At 29.3% G+C, this 17036-nt stretch overlaps 2 protein-coding genes across 20 annotated transcripts in view; both read right to left on the bottom strand.

Annotated features, from left to right (window-relative positions):
- Positions 1-2659, bottom strand: part of LOC129907681 (activated Cdc42 kinase-like) — a 63241-nt gene extending 60582 nt beyond the window's left edge. The window contains exon 1 of the mRNA XM_055984001.1: positions 2179-2659. Coding sequence (XP_055839976.1) covers positions 2179-2188 — 10 coding nt within the window. The 5' untranslated portion in view covers positions 2189-2659. The remainder of the gene's footprint in view (positions 1-2178) is intronic.
- A 3027-nt stretch (positions 2660-5686) lies between these two features.
- The window catches only part of LOC129921182 (sorbin and SH3 domain-containing protein 1), a 250507-nt gene continuing 239157 nt past the window's right edge, over positions 5687-17036 (bottom strand). For 8 of the 19 annotated variants that reach the window (XM_056002893.1, XM_056002898.1, XM_056002899.1 and 5 more), the window contains 3 exons: positions 15450-15656; positions 15099-15343; positions 5687-6026 (listed from right to left, as the gene is read on the bottom strand). In XM_056002893.1, the coding sequence (XP_055858868.1) occupies positions 5858-6026; positions 15099-15343; positions 15450-15656 (621 nt within the window). In that variant the 3' untranslated portion in view covers positions 5687-5857. The remainder of the gene's footprint in view (positions 6027-15098; positions 15344-15449; positions 15657-17036) is intronic. The other 11 variants (XM_056002902.1, XM_056002903.1, XM_056002900.1 and 8 more) reach the window with 2 other exon arrangements.

Raw genomic sequence — 17036 nt, 5'->3', positions numbered from 1 at the left:
AGCTACAAAATTGTAGCTGAGGCTATTTTACAAAAAATTGTCCAGCAAAGTTTTCTTGTATTATGCACCGTTTAAAAATTATATCATTTCAAACTCGCATATGTTTTTCTTGATATTTTTATAATTTCTTATTTTAATCAAATTACATGGGATAGTTTGAAATGTTGCAATATCTAAACGGTAAGTGATTCAAAAAAATTTTATATTACAATTCTTTGTAAAATAACCTCAGCTACAATTTTTTAGAACATAATTTTAATCGAAAAACTACCGTTTTTAAAATAAAAAATGTTGTGACCTTTGTGTGGACAGAGGAAACTTCAGGACTTTTAACAGATTGTATCACCAAGCTGTATACCAAAAATCAGCCTGTTACAATTTTTTTCCTTTCTTTGACAATTTTTCGTCAACAAGGTTTTTGCCACAAGAACCAAAATATACTTTTCTATATGTTTTTGATGTGCTAAACTCGAATCTGAAGTCAGGCTTCCGTTTTTGAAATATTACCGTTAGAATATGACGAAAAACGTCATTTTGACTGTTTTCGAGGTTATGTTTTTATTAGGGGTAGTTCCTTATGAAAAAATTTGGAACGGTGCCTATAAGAACTGGTTTTATTCTTCCAAAAAAAGTTTTAATCTTTCCGATCTCTTTTACTGCCCGAGATATTTAAAATTTAAGGATTGGTCTTTGACTCAGAAACAGCACTGGCCAACGAAACTAACTAACTGAAACTTAAGATATCTCGAGCAATTAAAGAGATATCGGGAAAATTTAAACATTTTTTGAAAGAAGAATATCTGTTCTTATAATCACCGGTACAAGTTTGTTTATAATGAACTACCCCATATAAAAACAGAAGCTTGAAAACAGCCAAAATGACGTTTTTTAGGATTTTATAACGGTAATATCTCAAAAACGGAGGCCAATCAAATTTTTTTGACTTCAGATTCAGATTCAGCACATCAAAAACCTCTAGAAAAGTATATCTTGGCTCCTGTGGCAAAAAAAAGTTCAATTTCGTTGACCAGTGTTATTTAAACAAACAAAACAAAATTTAATATTTCCGTAACTTCTCTTTAATTTATTATTCTATCTCTCAGCTATCTAGCAAGAGAATACAGTGTTTTTTTTTTACTTTCAAAGTGTTTTATTAAATTGTTTTTTGTCCCAGCTATATTGGCCAAATACCCCAATGTTCGCCGATGAAGGAAAGGACAACAAAAACAAAAATACGACCAACTCCCAAATCCAGATTCCAGACAACATTCTACTTGTTTTTTTTTTACTTAACTTTTGGTTTGGAAAAACCCTCAAAAAATGACCAAAAAAAAAACCCAAGTCAGTGTCAGTATCAAGAATCGGAATTCAGCAGGCATTTTGCCAAAAAAAAACTTGAATTAGAAAATTGTCCTTCAATTCTCTTCTTCTCCAAAAAAAAAAAAATGATGTGTGTACATGACAAATAATAAAAAATAAAATGATTTCCCAAAATGCGACGAGGAGGATGAAGAAGATATAGGAAACAAGCAAGAAAGAAGCCGCATAGCAGATTCCTTCATTCGGCGATGGTCAATGGAGTCTCACTGACAAATGAGTAATTCTTTGCAAAAAAGTGCATCAAACAGAAATTCCACACAAAACCAAGGTAATTTTACTTACTTTTTTCGTTGGAATCGTTTTCGTTGTTGGCTTTGGCAAAAGTCGCTCGAAGAACCTTCGCCAACCGACAGCAACGACAACCGACGACAAAAGAAGGAAACACCTTGGTTTTGTGTGTTTTTTCATTTTTCATTGAAGATTAATCAAGTTAAGGTGAATTGGGGCCGACTACGAGGAAGGAATAGAAAATTGGAGCGTCACTTTTTCGTACAGACAGACGCACCCTTGCTGGCTCTTTCCTGGTAAATGGGAATCTCTTCTTTTTCTATTGGAATTGGAAGCCCATTTTTACACACACAAAAATGAAGATGAAAAAAACCTAATTGGCAATGAAGAAGAAGTTGTAAAAACGTAGAAAAGTAAGAAACACAAGGAAATAAAAGGTTTGACGAACTTTTAAGTAATGAAGTTAACCATTTTACTAAACACCTACACCCTACCAATTCCCAGCAGCTCTAAGTTCCTCGTCTGCTTGGTTGCGTCTTATTTTTTTATAGATTTTTTTCTTAAACTTACCCGTCGTCATTTTTGGTGAGAAAAGGAATTTCCTTTTATAATTTCTCGGTGATTTGAAAAAAGTGTAATTCCTCCTGTTTCCTTGTTTGTTAAGAATTAAATTTACTTCGACATTCAGGGAAAAAAACAAGAAAAATTTTCACACAAAAACAAAAACTTTCCGAGAATTTTGATGATGAAAAATTTTCTTCACTTTTTTTTCTCTCGGTTTTTTCTTCTTCTTTTTTCTTTGGGAAAAATAACTATTTTGTATACAATTTGTTGGATTTTCTTCACATTTTTAATTGATTTTTCTTGTTTTATTTAATACAAAAAGAAAAAATATATAAGAAATAAAGAAAATTTATAATTTTTTTTATTTCTTTTAGTTGCACTCGAGTTTTTTTTTTTTTTTGGATTTGTCGGAAGGAAGATTGATTTAAAAACCGACGACGACGAAGACAACGACGTCTGACATTCGGGTGGCCATTTTTATTTTTGTTGTAATAAATAACTTTCCAATCAACATTTTCCAGAGAAGTATAAAATTCGCCGTAGATAGAATGCAAATGGCGAAATGGAAAGATTTTTGGTTTTTGTTTTGATGGAAATTTTTGAGGATGTGTTCGTTGAGTGAGGAATTGAATGGGTTTGTGTCAATGATAAACATAGATAAATCATAGAATTGAATTTTATTTGTGTTTCATTTGTGTTCATTAAAAACAGATTCAAAAGTACTTTTTAGAAGATTTTATGGTATATTTATAAGTTTTCTTAAGAAGAATATTACTTAAAATTAATTAAGTGTCTTAGTATAGTAAAATGCAACAGTTAAATCAATGTACATAGATATTAATGGATTAATGAATCAAAAGTTCACATTCTCAATACCAGATGTCGCTAAGAAAATATATATTTTTTTAGCGAAGACAAAAAGTGTAGAAATTTCGTGTTGAATGAGAAATATAATGGAGATACATTTTTGTGTCTGAATGAGACCATTATGAGAAATTAGGTTTGTTCGTTGTGAGCTCTAGGTCACTCTGGGTTCTGGGACACTCCGAATTCTTCATCAAGCGTTTTTTGTAGCTCCTTTTTCAACCAGAGTTATTTCCTCTGTGTTCGATGTTCGCTCTGAACGCACCCTGAACAACTCTAGGTATTTTGGCAGAGCACGGAATTCAGAGTTATCAAAATCAAATTAGCTGTTTCCATAAGAAAAAAAAAAATTGTTAGGAGTGTTTATTGTTTATTTCGCAGACTCATTTTAAATTTTGAATTATGGGCAACATTCAAGGCTTGGCCACACCGGAGGGTATGCGGTATAGCGGTAACGATATTTGTACTAAAAAATTCCACACCTGAACGTTGATGTGTCAGTTTGGAATTTTTTCATACAAGTACCCTCACCGCTACCCGTACCGCTACCGCATACCCTCCAGTGTGGCCAAGCCTTCAATTGTATTTTTTCCAACACTAAGAACGAATAATATTATAACTTTTTTTCGTGTTAATCAACATAATTGTTCAAGAAAAAAGTCTAAAAACAAAAGAATATAAAGATTTTCTGTAAACAAAAATATCGTAAGCACTATATGTCGCTTAAGACAATTTGGCGGGAAGGGCTCGATAGCGTTTTTTCTGACTGTTTAGACCGGGCGTACAACAAATTACAAAAAAAGAATTTTTTTGTTATTCATATTGTTTAATAGATCATTTATTTTTCAATCTGTCACACACATTTTTGTGAACGTAACTGACATGACGCAACACAACGCAGCACGACGCAAGAAGACGCAACACAACGCACGAAAAACTAGCCCATACAACGCGAAAAAAAAAGTTAAAACAACATACAGTTAACATCGGCACGCGTTGTGTCGCGTCGTGCAGCGTCGTGTCGCGTTGTGTCGCGTCGTGTCGCGTTATGTCACCTCGTGTCGCGTTGTGTCCCTTGATGTCTTATTGTGTGACGTAGTGTTACTACTTCCCTACAAACATTTTTGCTTCTATAGAGCCTTACAGCAACGGTAACATCTGTAAAGCTTTATAGAAGCAAAATTGTTATTCGGGTTGTGATGACGATATCAATTATCTTCTCGCGTAAGCGTAGGTTGGCCGGAAAATTGTTTTATCTTTTCGGATCGAAAAATAGCCCCTTAGCTGAAAGGAAGGCTCTTCACCTTGGTTGTGCGTTCAGCACTTAAATACGGTTCGCAATGTTAGAAAATCAACAGAAAGTATGAGAGTTAATTGACGCTAGCTGAGATAAACGATGCTTCGTCTGACAGCAAAAGCTACGTGTGAGAGTTTATGAAATGATCCCCTCGATATCGAGAATCGAGATCATAACAGCGGCGTATAAAAGGAAGATTTGTTAATATTGGAAATTGTTCAACTTCTTGTAGAAGTCATTTTTCAAAAATCATTTTACAAAAATCAAAAATAAAACATCAACTTCATTAATTTGCAGTTTTTATTATTGTTTTATTTATTTTATTGAATTTATGCTGTCAGAATGGCGTGTTACAACAAAATCATATAATTTATTATAATTTTATTATTATTGTTTTTTTTTTTTTAATTATTTTTTTATATTTCAACTAGAATAACGAGAGAAGTTCAAACTAAAAATTGATATTAGAATTATGTATATTAGAGGAGAATACAATAATTAAAAAATATTACAAACTGTTATAGAATTAAATTTTAGGGTTGTTAATGATTGTTGCTAATATGCAAAAATAAGAACAAATAAAATAATTAACAAATTTTTTTTTGGACTTTATGAATCATAAAATAAAGTTAGGAATATTGCTAGTTTAGTTTTTTTTTTTTAATTTAAATTTGTTTATTAAGGATCTACGTATTATATAAAATATCTTCAAAGGCACTATAGAGTGAGTGAGTTTTACTACTTTTTTTTTTTGTTTAAAAAATTTATATTTTTTTTTTATTAAATTTTGATGGCAAGAATATAATTTTCATCACCATCTATTTTTTTTTATTGTTATGGATATTCTTGGACTTTTGATATATTTTGTTGTTGTTATTTCCTCGTTTTTTTATTTTTTTTATTTTTTTTTTTTTTTGATTTTATCATGACTAGTAGTTTTAAACTTTTATATTTAAATTAATTTTATTTCTCTTTTTTAAAACACCACACCATATAGCTTGCTACCATTTTTTATATATTTTTATTTTATTTTTTATTGATTTTCAAAAAAAAATTATTATATTTATATTATTTGTGCGAGTGTCAAATTAAAATAAAACATTTTGGTTAACTAAAACATTATTTAAATCGTGAATTTTAACAGGGATAAGAAAAATAATAAAGTAGGTAATTACTTATTGTATATAGCGTAATTACATTAATTTTTTATATTTTTCTTTTTTTTATTAATATTAATAATAAAAATAAATAAAATAGCATATTAATTATAATGATAAAAAAAAATCAACAACAAATAAATTAGATATAATAATTATAAAACAATTTTTCTTTTTTTTTTTTACTTTTTTTTTTATAAATTATATAATTAATATCGGTTAACAAAAAAAAAAACTTCTCTTTTAAGTAAATAATATTATTTATGTAGTTCTAAGGATCTTCTTCGGTTATACATTTCTTTTTTATAATATCTTTTTCAAATTATATATTTTTTTTCTATTTTTTTAAATTTTTTTTTGGCGTGGTTTACACTCGTTCGACGTAATTGCCTGGGAAGGTACCAAAACATCCACTACGTTGTGATGTCCCCACAAACCAACCATCATCGCATTTTTCCAGCACGAAAACAACATCTCCCTCTTGGAGTTCTAGTTCGTCAGTATTTTGCGGTCGGTATTTGTATAGAGCACGGTAACTGAAATGAAAGATATAAAATTTATTTTAATTAAATTAATGTTTTTAAAAGAAAATTTAAAGTTTAAGGTTTTGTGTCAGTCAAAAAAGTCGTGTATCAAAAATACATTGTATCTATTCAGAGCTTTAAAGTACCTTTTTTGTTTACTCAATTTATATACATTGATGAAATGCATAAACATTTTTTGAGTGATGAAGATGATAAATTATATAAATAATAAATAATAATTGAATAAGCTTAATTAATTTTGTTTTTAATTTATTTTTTTAATTTTAAGTCTTTCAAAGAAAAGTGACTTTTTCTTTGGAAATCTAATTTTTTTCAAAGCTTAGATGTTTTCTCTTTTGTATTTGGTAGATGTTTAAAAAAAAAATATTATTTTCCACACTGAAAAGACCACAGCTAAAGAATTTATTTTGTCAATTATTTTAATAATAAGCATAGGTAATTTTCTTAATTAATAGTCATTTAAGTAATTTACGTGCTAATAAATAAAAACAACTTTTCATAGATGGAAAACCAAGACTAATGAATTATACTTTCAACTAGTGTTGTTGGGTCTCGTTCAGACAACACACAGTGGGAAAAAACGGAAAAAAATCCGACAATTTGTGTTGAAAAAATAGCGGTAGAAATGTCAATAAATCAATAAATAAACAAAAATTGTTACCCTCATGAAACCTGGCAAAAACTTTGCTTTTGAGATAATAACCAAGGATCAAAAGAGTCTATTAAATAAATTTGGATGAAAGGGTGATTTTTTCGAAGAAACAGTAATTGGTAGCAAAAAGCCAATGATTCGTGTATAAAGTCTAAAAACTTAAGTGTTTACGTTCAATTGGTCATCGAAAAAAAAAATAAAATTAATCATTTTATTTTTATTTTATTTACTTATTACAGATTTTACTATCACTTCGAAAAAGCACGCTTCAATTTTGTTTTATTAGGTAAAACTCATGCAACGTTTTTATAAAAAAAAATTTCATTAGGGTGGCCCATAAATTTTTATTTCATTTAAAAAAGATGGTATTATTAAAATTTATTCAATTTATCAGGAACAAAATTTTCCATTAAGTTCAACTCAATTTAATTTCATCTTCTAATAGTATGAAATAGGAACACGGGTCGTTAAAAATCGCAAAAAATCTTATGTTCGTTTGGCGTTTCATGGCAAATCTCAAAAAGTTTTTCGCTTTCAAATTTTGACATAATATTCTATCTGCATTCTTTTAAGTTTTTTGTTAAGTTTATAGGTAAGAACATTTTTGAGATTTGCCATGAAACGCCAAACGAACATAAGATTTTTTGCATAGAGAATATGCACCAAACATGTTGAATTAAACTTAGGATTTTTCAGAGAGGAAAACAGATATTAAAAAGATTTAATAGGATTTTAAAAGAAGAAATTTAGTTCTTTAAGAAACTGCTACAAATGTAATTTTAAAAAATTATCACGCAAAAGGACATAACCTCAAAAACTGTTAAAAAAGGGTATTTTTGATTTTCTAACTTTAATATCTCAAAAACTTGATGTGATGGAATTTTTTTGATTTCGGATTCGAGTTCAGCATACGAAAACCCATTAGAAAAGTATACCTTGACTTCTATAAATTAGTTTTTGATTAGTGAAATCGAATAGGGCAGAAAAAATGAACGGACTTAGATTCGAATATCTGAAGATCTAAAAATGACACCAATTTGATTGAAACGCAGTTAAAAATAGAGCCATTATTTGAGTTTCTACCATTATTATTAAAAGAGTTATTAACAAAAACGTGAGTGAAAGTACGTAAAAGAACGTTTTTTCATAACTAATTAAGCTCGCAAAAAACGAATAGCTCGATAGAAGATTTTAAAAAAGGTTTTTTCTTACTATTTAGACCCCAAGGAACATTTCTGCATACAAAAATTTGGAGTGCAAGACACTTCGGGTAGTGTCGCGTTCAAACGACCCGTGGGAAGTCTTTTTTTCTATTTTCTAAAAGATCATAAAAACAAGATGTGAGGAAGTTCTGAGAGATTTTGTCAATTTAACTTGAATTAATTAATTTTTTTTTTACTGGAAGCAATTTATTAACTTGTTGAATAATTTACTGTTAAATATTTATCGTTAATCATTTTCTGGTCATTTTTGAAAGAATTTCACTTAAAAACATCTTAAGAATTCAACTTAATAAATTTTTCCTTTGCATGGTTTTAACAAATGTTAAGTAAAGGTATAATAAAATAAATTGCACGACTAGGGTCGCACGAACTTGCTCTTAGAGTTCAAGTAACTTAAATTTTAAATACTTTTTATATAGAAATTTGGGAAATATAGGCATAAATGTAGGTGTAGGTATAAGAACAAAAAAAAAAAAACATAAAATTGGTTTTAAAAAAAAATTAAAACAAAATCTGAAATAAAATTGCCCTCCAAAAAAAGTATGCAGTGTTATTTGATATATTAATGTGCATTTTTAGAAAAAAAATTTTCAAAATCGTTACAGCCGTTTAAAAAAAAAAACTAATTTTTTATGAATAATTTCTTGGAAAAAAAGTTTTAAAATAAATTTGGTATGCCATTTTGTAGAAATCAGGAATCAACATCTAAAAACAAAATTTCAAAAAATTTCAATGTCCCGTCTTCGAAAATTTGATTTTTCAAAAAAAAAATTTTCAAATTTTTTTTAAAAATCCAAAAATTATTTTTTTCAAAATTTTATTTTTTACTTATATGAAATTTATATAAATGCTTCTTCACAAAAAGTTTCGTTGAAATCGAATTAGTAGTTTCGGAGTAAATCGGATTTCATAAAAACGGCCCAACAAACATTATCCCTTCTCCAAAGCTTTACAGGAGCAACATTAACACCTGTAAAGCAAAGTATGCAACTTAATTTCTTATTATTACAAAAAGTTTATAGAAAATTTTTGAAAATGTTTAAGCCATTTTTAGTAGTAGTAGTTATTAGTAGTTATTTTAATAGGTCTACAAATTTTCAAAAGTTTTTTCAAAATCAAAATTGGAATGCTATTAAAAAAGAAATACTTCCTTATTCCGTGACCTTTCTTTTTAAATAAAGTGAATCTTCTTCGTTGGCTATAGGTCTTGATTTGAGTCTATCTTTTCTTCTTTGTCGACGTTTCACGTGTGCTTACACGCTTCTTCAGGACTAAGAAAAATAATTCTAGAAAGCTCTAAAAACGTATAGAATAAATACTTATCTTGAATCCTCTAATGATCCCCAATTGATTGCAGTTGATTAAAGTTTAGGTTTTTTTATCAAGCTTATATATTTTGAAAATCAATAAAAAATGTCTTGAAAAAGACGTTTTTAATTATCAAAATTTCAAAACATAAAAACTTTTTTAATTATTTGATAAGAAATTCAAAAATGTTTCTTATCAAATTGAGTTGATAATTCAACTTAAAAATTCCTTTTAACAAACTGACTATAAATACTACTAAGCCCTTCACAATCCGATCTCTTATTTACGGTGTTGTCTGTATCTAAAATATGTAACATTTCTAATATCATTCTCTTATTATAATGCTTTTCTGATTGTAAAATATCTACATTGTTATAATCTGGCCTATGTCCCTCACCTATACAATGCAAAGCTAGAGCAGTTTTTTCAGAATGCCCGTTATTAATATCCGATCTATGACCAGCTATACGATTTTTTAGCTTCTGCATGGAAGTACCTACATACACTGATGGACAAAAATTTGCTCCATCACCTAAACATTTGATTTTATATACTACTAGCTGACCCGGCGGACTTCGTTCCGCCATTTCTTGTATTTATTTATAATTTTCGACTGTGAATTAGTAAGTTTTCAAAGTAAAAAGAGGATCAAAACTTGAAAAGTTCATAAAATGAGTTTATAAATGTTAACTTTTAAACTTTTAGCAAAAATGGCCTATGCAAAATACTCATGCATGCGCATGATTAAAACCTATATTTCCTATAAATTTGAGATTTTTTGCAGACTTTTAAAAATTCCAAAAAAATAAAAGACTACTCAAAAATGTCCCTAAAAATTAGGTTGTTTTTCAAAAATTTTTATTTCAAAATACAGGGCCTATGAAAAAAATCCGTTTTAGACCCCTAATTTTCTTTTTAAATATCTTTCTCATGGTGTAACTCAAATTTCTGTGAAAAATTTTGCGTACCTCTAATTAGTCTATTGTCGAAGGTCTATGACTGCAAAAAAACCTTCACAACTTGGGTTTGAAATTTTTTTGAATTTTTTCAATGTCTTTTTTAACTATTGAATAAATTTGTCTATCATTTAAAAAAAAAGTCAACTCTTTACGACTTGCCGTTTAGAAAATAGCCTCTTTTTTCAATGTCGTGTTACCCCTATTTACCCTATAAAATCTTAAATTTTTTTTGCCTTAAACCTTCTCCTCTTATGCCTCTTTGATTTAAAAAAAAAATTAAGAAAATTAGTCAGTCGGTGTGGCCGGTTAGCGAATGTACACAAAACCAAACTTTAATATATATAATAGATATCTGATTTATCGTTTTTAGAAAATTCACCTTTTAAATTAGAAAAAAGTGAATTTCTCAAAACATTTACTGATTTAAAAGCTAAGCGAATCCTATCTTTGTTTCTAATAGGAGCATCTTGAAGTCTCTTCGAAAGATTAGGAATATACAAACAACTCCTGTAGGAAAACTGTGTTGTATTTGTAACTAAATTTGGTCTAACTAACGGGTTGAAATATTGGTTCAACAAAGTTTTTATTATATTTATTGGAAAAGAATTTGATAGTAAAGTATCCATGATTTTGTTAATGTTATTCTGACGAAAGGCAATATCATTGATATCCAATACTCTGGTTATAAAATTTTTTGCTGTATTAATAATGATCTGTTTTGGCTGTTGGGAATTATAATTAATGAGGCGACCTGAAGATGTTGGTTTTTTATACCAATCAAATATCAAACGGTTATTTTTCTTAATTACAAGCACGTCAAGGTACGGAAGTTTTTCATTATTTTCATATTCAACTGTAAATTGAATTTTTGGATGAAAACCATTCAGTGCATCTAAAATTGAATTAACATGACTAGATTTAAGTATAACAAAAATGTCATCCACATATTTTGTAATAATTTTAGGTTTATATGGAATATTTTCAAAAACATTATCCAATAATGCTTCCATTACAATGTCTGCCAATATGGGAGATGCAGGACTACCCATCGGAACTCCTTGTTTTTGTTGATAAAATATTTTATCAAATTCTAAATAATTGTTATCTATTACACAAAATCGCAATATTTCTAAGAATTTTATTTTCGGCATTCTCGTATGATAATTAATGATATCCCAACTTTTCTCAACCAACTCTAGTGCTAATGGAATAGGAATGTTAGTGAACAATGACACAACATCAAAAGAAACAAGAATATCATCCTGTTCTAATACAATTGGTGGTACTGTTGAGATAAACGATGATGCGTTTTTTACATTATATTTGGAGTTAACAGTTACATTTTTTAGAATATTAACAATATATTTCGATAACTCATAGCAAGGAACTTTTAGTGATGAACAAATTGGTCTTAGAGGTACATTTGGTTTATGTATTTTAGGCAAACCATAAATTTTTGGACTATTAGCAACATAAGTCGTCAAACATTTTTTCTCTGATTCATTAATAAATTTATTTATGAATAAGTCTTTAACAAGTTTATTATTTCGACTTTGAACTTTGTTTGTTGGGTCGCTTCTTAAAATTGAATATGTATTCCTATCAGCCATCATATTATTCATTTTATTAAAATAATCAGTTTTTAAAATTGCAACTGTAACATTGCCTTTATCAGCCGGAACAATGTAAATCTCTGGATGTCTTTTCAAAAACTTTTTGGTATCATTAAATATTTTATTCAAATATTTATCAAAAGGTGGAATTGATACACATCAAAGATGATTTTGAAGAATTTGTGTGAAACAAGACCGTGCAGGTTCTTGTTCACTTTGTTCCTTACTTTTAATAATTTCTTCCCCATCTGCTATAATTTTAAATAATGGGAAATTTTCTTTCGTAACTGGTAAAGCAAATTTTGGTCCTAATGAGAGAAGCCACTTAACATCCTCAGGAAAATCTGTTTGTGTTTTATTTACAAACCAATTTTCCTGAAAATGTACTCTCATTTCTTGCCTAAGTTTAGACTTGAGCAATTCAAGTTTACTCTTTTGTGTTAATTTAGTGCTATTATTGATTTTATTTTTTGTTAATTCCTGACTATTAAAGAAAAATAACCGTTTGATATTTGATTGGTATAAAAAACCAACATCTTCAGGTCGCCTCATTAATTATAATTCCCAACAGCCAAAACAGATCATTATTAATACAGCAAAAAATTTTATAACCAGAGTATTGGATATCAATGATATTGCCTTTCGTCAGAATAACATTAACAAAATCATGGATACTTTACTATCAAATTCTTTTCCAATAAATATAATAAAAACTTTGTTGAACCAATATTTCAACCCGTTAGTTAGACCAAATTTAGTTACAAATACAACACAGTTTTCCTACAGGAGTTGTTTGTATATTCCTAATCTTTCGAAGAGACTTCAAGATGCTCCTATTAGAAACAAAGATAGGATTCGCTTAGCTTTTAAATCAGTAAATGTTTTGAGAAATTCACTTTTTTCTAATTTAAAAGGTGAATTTTCTAAAAACGATAAATCAGATATAGTATATAAAATCAAATGTTTAGGTGATGGAGCAAATTTTTGTCCATCAGTGTATGTAGGTACTTCCATGCAGAAGCTAAAAAATCGTATAGCTGGTCATAGATCGGATATTAATAACGGGCATTCTGAAAAAACTGCTCTAGCTTTGCATTGTATAGGTGAGGGACATAGGCCAGATTATAACAATGTAGATATTTTACAATCAGAAAAGCATTATAATAAGAGAATGATATTAGAAATGTTACATATTTTAGATACAGACAACACCGTAAATAAGAGATCGGATTGTGAAGGGCTTAGTAGTATTTATAGTCAGTTTGTTAAAAGGCATTTTTAAGTTGAATTATCAACTCAATTTGATAAGAAACATTTTTGAATTTCTTATCAAATAATTAAAAAAGTTTTTATGTTTTGAAATTTTGATAATTAAAAACGTCTTTTTCAAGACATTTTTTATTGATTTTCAAAATATATAAGCTTGATAAAAAAACCTAAACTTTAATCAACTGCAATCAATTGGGGATCATTAGAGGATTCAAGATAAGTATTTATTCTATACGTTTTTAGAGCTTTCTAGAATTATTTTTCTTAGTCCTGAAGAAGCGTGTAAGCACACGTGAAACGTCGACAAAGAAGAAAAGATAGACTCAAATCAAGACCTATAGCCAACGAAGAAGATTCACTTTATTTGCTATTAAAAAAGAAATATATAAATAGACCAATAAAAACAAAGTTTTGATGAAATTCATTCGCCCGTTTTTTTGAAAAATTGATTTTTCACAACACAAAATGTTTTGAACTTTTTTTAAAAATCCAAAAATAAAAAAAAAAAAAATTAAATTTCAATTTATTCTCTTGGGTATCACTAAAAACTCTTAATTACCAAGTTATTGAAGCTAATAGCGTGAGTGGTTAAGGCTGGAGTTCGAGATAAAGACAGGCAGACCAACTAACTACCTTAATAACTAGTACCTATAAAGCACGTTAAAAATGTGTCAATTCAACGGTTTTCAAGATACAACCACTGAAGTAAGTACCTTTTCAAAATTAAATAAAACAACAATTTAAAAAAAACTATTTTTAAGTATTTTTTTTTTTTGTTTAATCTTGCGTGGAAAAATTTGAAAGGCCTGTTATAAACACTATTTAAGAAATTAGAAAATTATCATAATGATTAAAGTGTCTAATATTACGTATACACCACAGTGACCCAGAGAATGTTTTATTTGTAACTTGAATAACATCCTTCTCTTGACCAAAACAACATAAAAAGATGAAAAAAAAATGTGCAGATAGTTGACTGTCCTGTTATGGGTAGTCAAATTCATTCTCTATAAGTTAAAAAGGCAATCAATATGTTTGTCTTATTTATGGGATGCCATTAATATCAAATTGTTTGGTTATTTTATTGCTACCAAAGAAGTAATTTTTGCATTAGACAATCTATATAACGCCTTGTTAAGGACTCAAAATACTACACATAATCTTCTCTCAAACATGTCTGGCTCATATAACTTCGAATCTTATACCTAATAACTCTGAGTGGTTTTTTGACAAATGTTTTATAAGTACCTTACTTCTTCCAAAGAAAACAAAAGGATCTTACTCTCTATAAGGCAATTGAAAGTAGATATAAGCTTCCATTCCCCCTCTTAGACCACATAAATAGGAAATTTATATCGCCTCATAATAGCCTCTTGGGTGGTCAGCTTAAACACGCTTTCAACATTGTTTTCCCTTCCTCCTGCTTCCTTTTCGAATATGACACAACGCACAAATAACTTTGCCATAACAAATTTCATCCAATCAAACCCCATAAACTTGTAACCATTACCTAGCAATAAACATTCTTATTATACGTAAGCTCTTTCCCTCTTTCTTTCTATAATTATAGACATAGTATACTAAGAATATTGCTCTATTTGACCACACTTAAAGTGGAATTGTTTACAACTAATGCAATTGTAGTCGTCACTTAAAAACCCCAAAGTCAGCAGCAAAAACCGAATATCTCTTTCAGCCTTACAATTATTATTGTTTTCAGGAAGTATCAGAGGCAACCCTAAAAACATAATAATACAATACACACACACAAACAATCTTGTCTAAGGATTCTTTTACGAATTATACTGGCTTAAAGCATCATTTAATGGCCGATTGTGTGTTGTTGCTATTGTTGTCCGTTTCCTGGGAAACCAAAAACCAAACTGGACCACAAGGTCCAGAGACCTGCAGCTTTTGCGGCTGAGTCATATAAAATATAGTAGCAATACAGTCGGTTCGGTTCGGAGTCTTGTGTGTAAGGACATTAAAGTTGTTGGTGATGTCGTAAAGTTGTATCAATAGATTCTCTCTATACTTACGCAACTGGCTCCGTATTTGTATCAACGTGAAGTACTTCGGTTTTATGGAGAGTCCTTGTTTCCCTGAGGATGCCATTCGGGGGCTGTTGACCATTGGAAGTGAGGCTATTAAATTCATTATTTATGTTTGTGCGAAGGGTGTCCAACGATGGTCGCATCGATGATGATGACTGTGTAATTATGGATTGTGTTGCTGCTGGTAATCGGCCTCCTGTTTTATCTTCAGCACCGATGTCGACAAGGACCTGAACAGAACATTGTGGAAATCGAAAAAAAAAATCACAATAAATTTATTGTAAAATGCGGTTTTGTTGGGGAAAATTGCATCCTGCAAAATTTGTTATAACCTACCTCAACATATGAAACTGGGAAGATGCCTTTGCGATTGGCAATTTTTCCTTCGTACCAATTTTCATCGACTCGTCGGGTAAGGGTTACATGTTCGCCTTTGTTTAGTGATAGTTCAATGCCCGATTGGGCCTGGAAGTTATATTTAGCACGTGCTTGTCCCTCGGAGGGTTTCTTTGGTGGTTGGCGGATTCCATCTTTGGTTAAAAGCTGTATTGAAATAGAAATAAAAATAAATATAGGAATTTTATTTGGGTATTAGGATAACAATATTGAGATCGGTAGAAAAGGAGAAAAATAATCAAAATGGTCTATATAATATCGGAGGAATATTGATTTTCAACAAAAAAATTTCTATCATAACTTTTGAGGTAATTATAAGCCATTTAATGTTGTCTCTTTTCAATAGGAAAATGTTTGATAAATTTTGGAAATTTAAAGCAACAAAAATCGTGATTATCAAATTCAATACAAGATAATCATTTTTATCAAAAAAACAAAACCGACTTCCATGGATCAAAACTGGGTTTAATGGTTTTCTCATAGATTCTATAGCCATAACTAGACGAAATTGAAACGGGACCAAACTGCAGGCACTGCTAGGTAACAAACATAAAAAAAAAATAAACAAAAAAAAAAAAAAAAATACAGACGAATTGAATCCCTCCTCTTTTTTGGAAGTCGGTAAAAATAAGATGTTTCATTAATAAAGCAATACAATTACACATCCAAAAACAAAAATTAAAAATATGTAACTTATTAATCCGTTAACAAAAAATTGATATTTTTCAAAAAAAAAAAAAATTGATTTTTTTATAAAGCAAACATTTTTTTTTACCGACTTCCAAAAAGGAGGAGGTATTCAATTCGTCTGTATTTTTTTTTTTTTTTTTGTTTTATGTTTGTTACCGCATAACTTTGGACTGAGTGAACCAATTTTGATAATTCTTTTTGTATTGGAAAGCTGCTGGCTGCAGTGTTGTCCCGATCACTATTAGCCACAGGAACTATTTTAAAAACCAAAAAACCCAGTTTTTATCCATAGAAAAATTCGAGGTTTTAATCAAAACCAACATTACGATAATAGAGAAGATACAAAAAGTGGACCGTCGAAAAGTCGGTCTGTGCGACTGTGCGTCCATCTGTACATCGAGCTAGAGCCTAAACGGACAAACTTGGTACAGATGATTTTTGCGTTATTTCCTAGGTCGGTTTTTTTTTAAATTTTTTTTAAATATCTCCTTTTAAACGCATATCTTCCATATATACCGTTTTCGCCCAACTAACAATTTTACTTCCACAAGGGTCTAACGAAGCTGTTTCGATTTTAGGCCTTAGAAGAGTCATATGCAAGTTGATTGGAGAGACTCATAACATGTCTTTAATGCCTTATAGAAACAAGCAACATTTAAAATTTGAAAAGGAAGGACTTGACTTGAAGGATTGTGAAAGTCTAAACGAGGTATATATCCCAAATAGAATAAAGAAAAAAAAAATATTTTATTTCATTTTTATTTTTTTTTGCAGGTATATTCTACTATTACATTTTATTTTTTCATTTCCTTCTTTGCTTTCCATTCAGACAAGTTT

Source organism: Episyrphus balteatus, chromosome 1, assembly GCF_945859705.1.
Source record: "Episyrphus balteatus chromosome 1, idEpiBalt1.1, whole genome shotgun sequence".
NCBI classification, from domain to species: domain Eukaryota; kingdom Metazoa; phylum Arthropoda; class Insecta; order Diptera; family Syrphidae; genus Episyrphus; species Episyrphus balteatus.
Note: the sequence above shows the minus strand (reverse complement) of the source record. Positions and strands in the feature narration are given on the sequence as shown.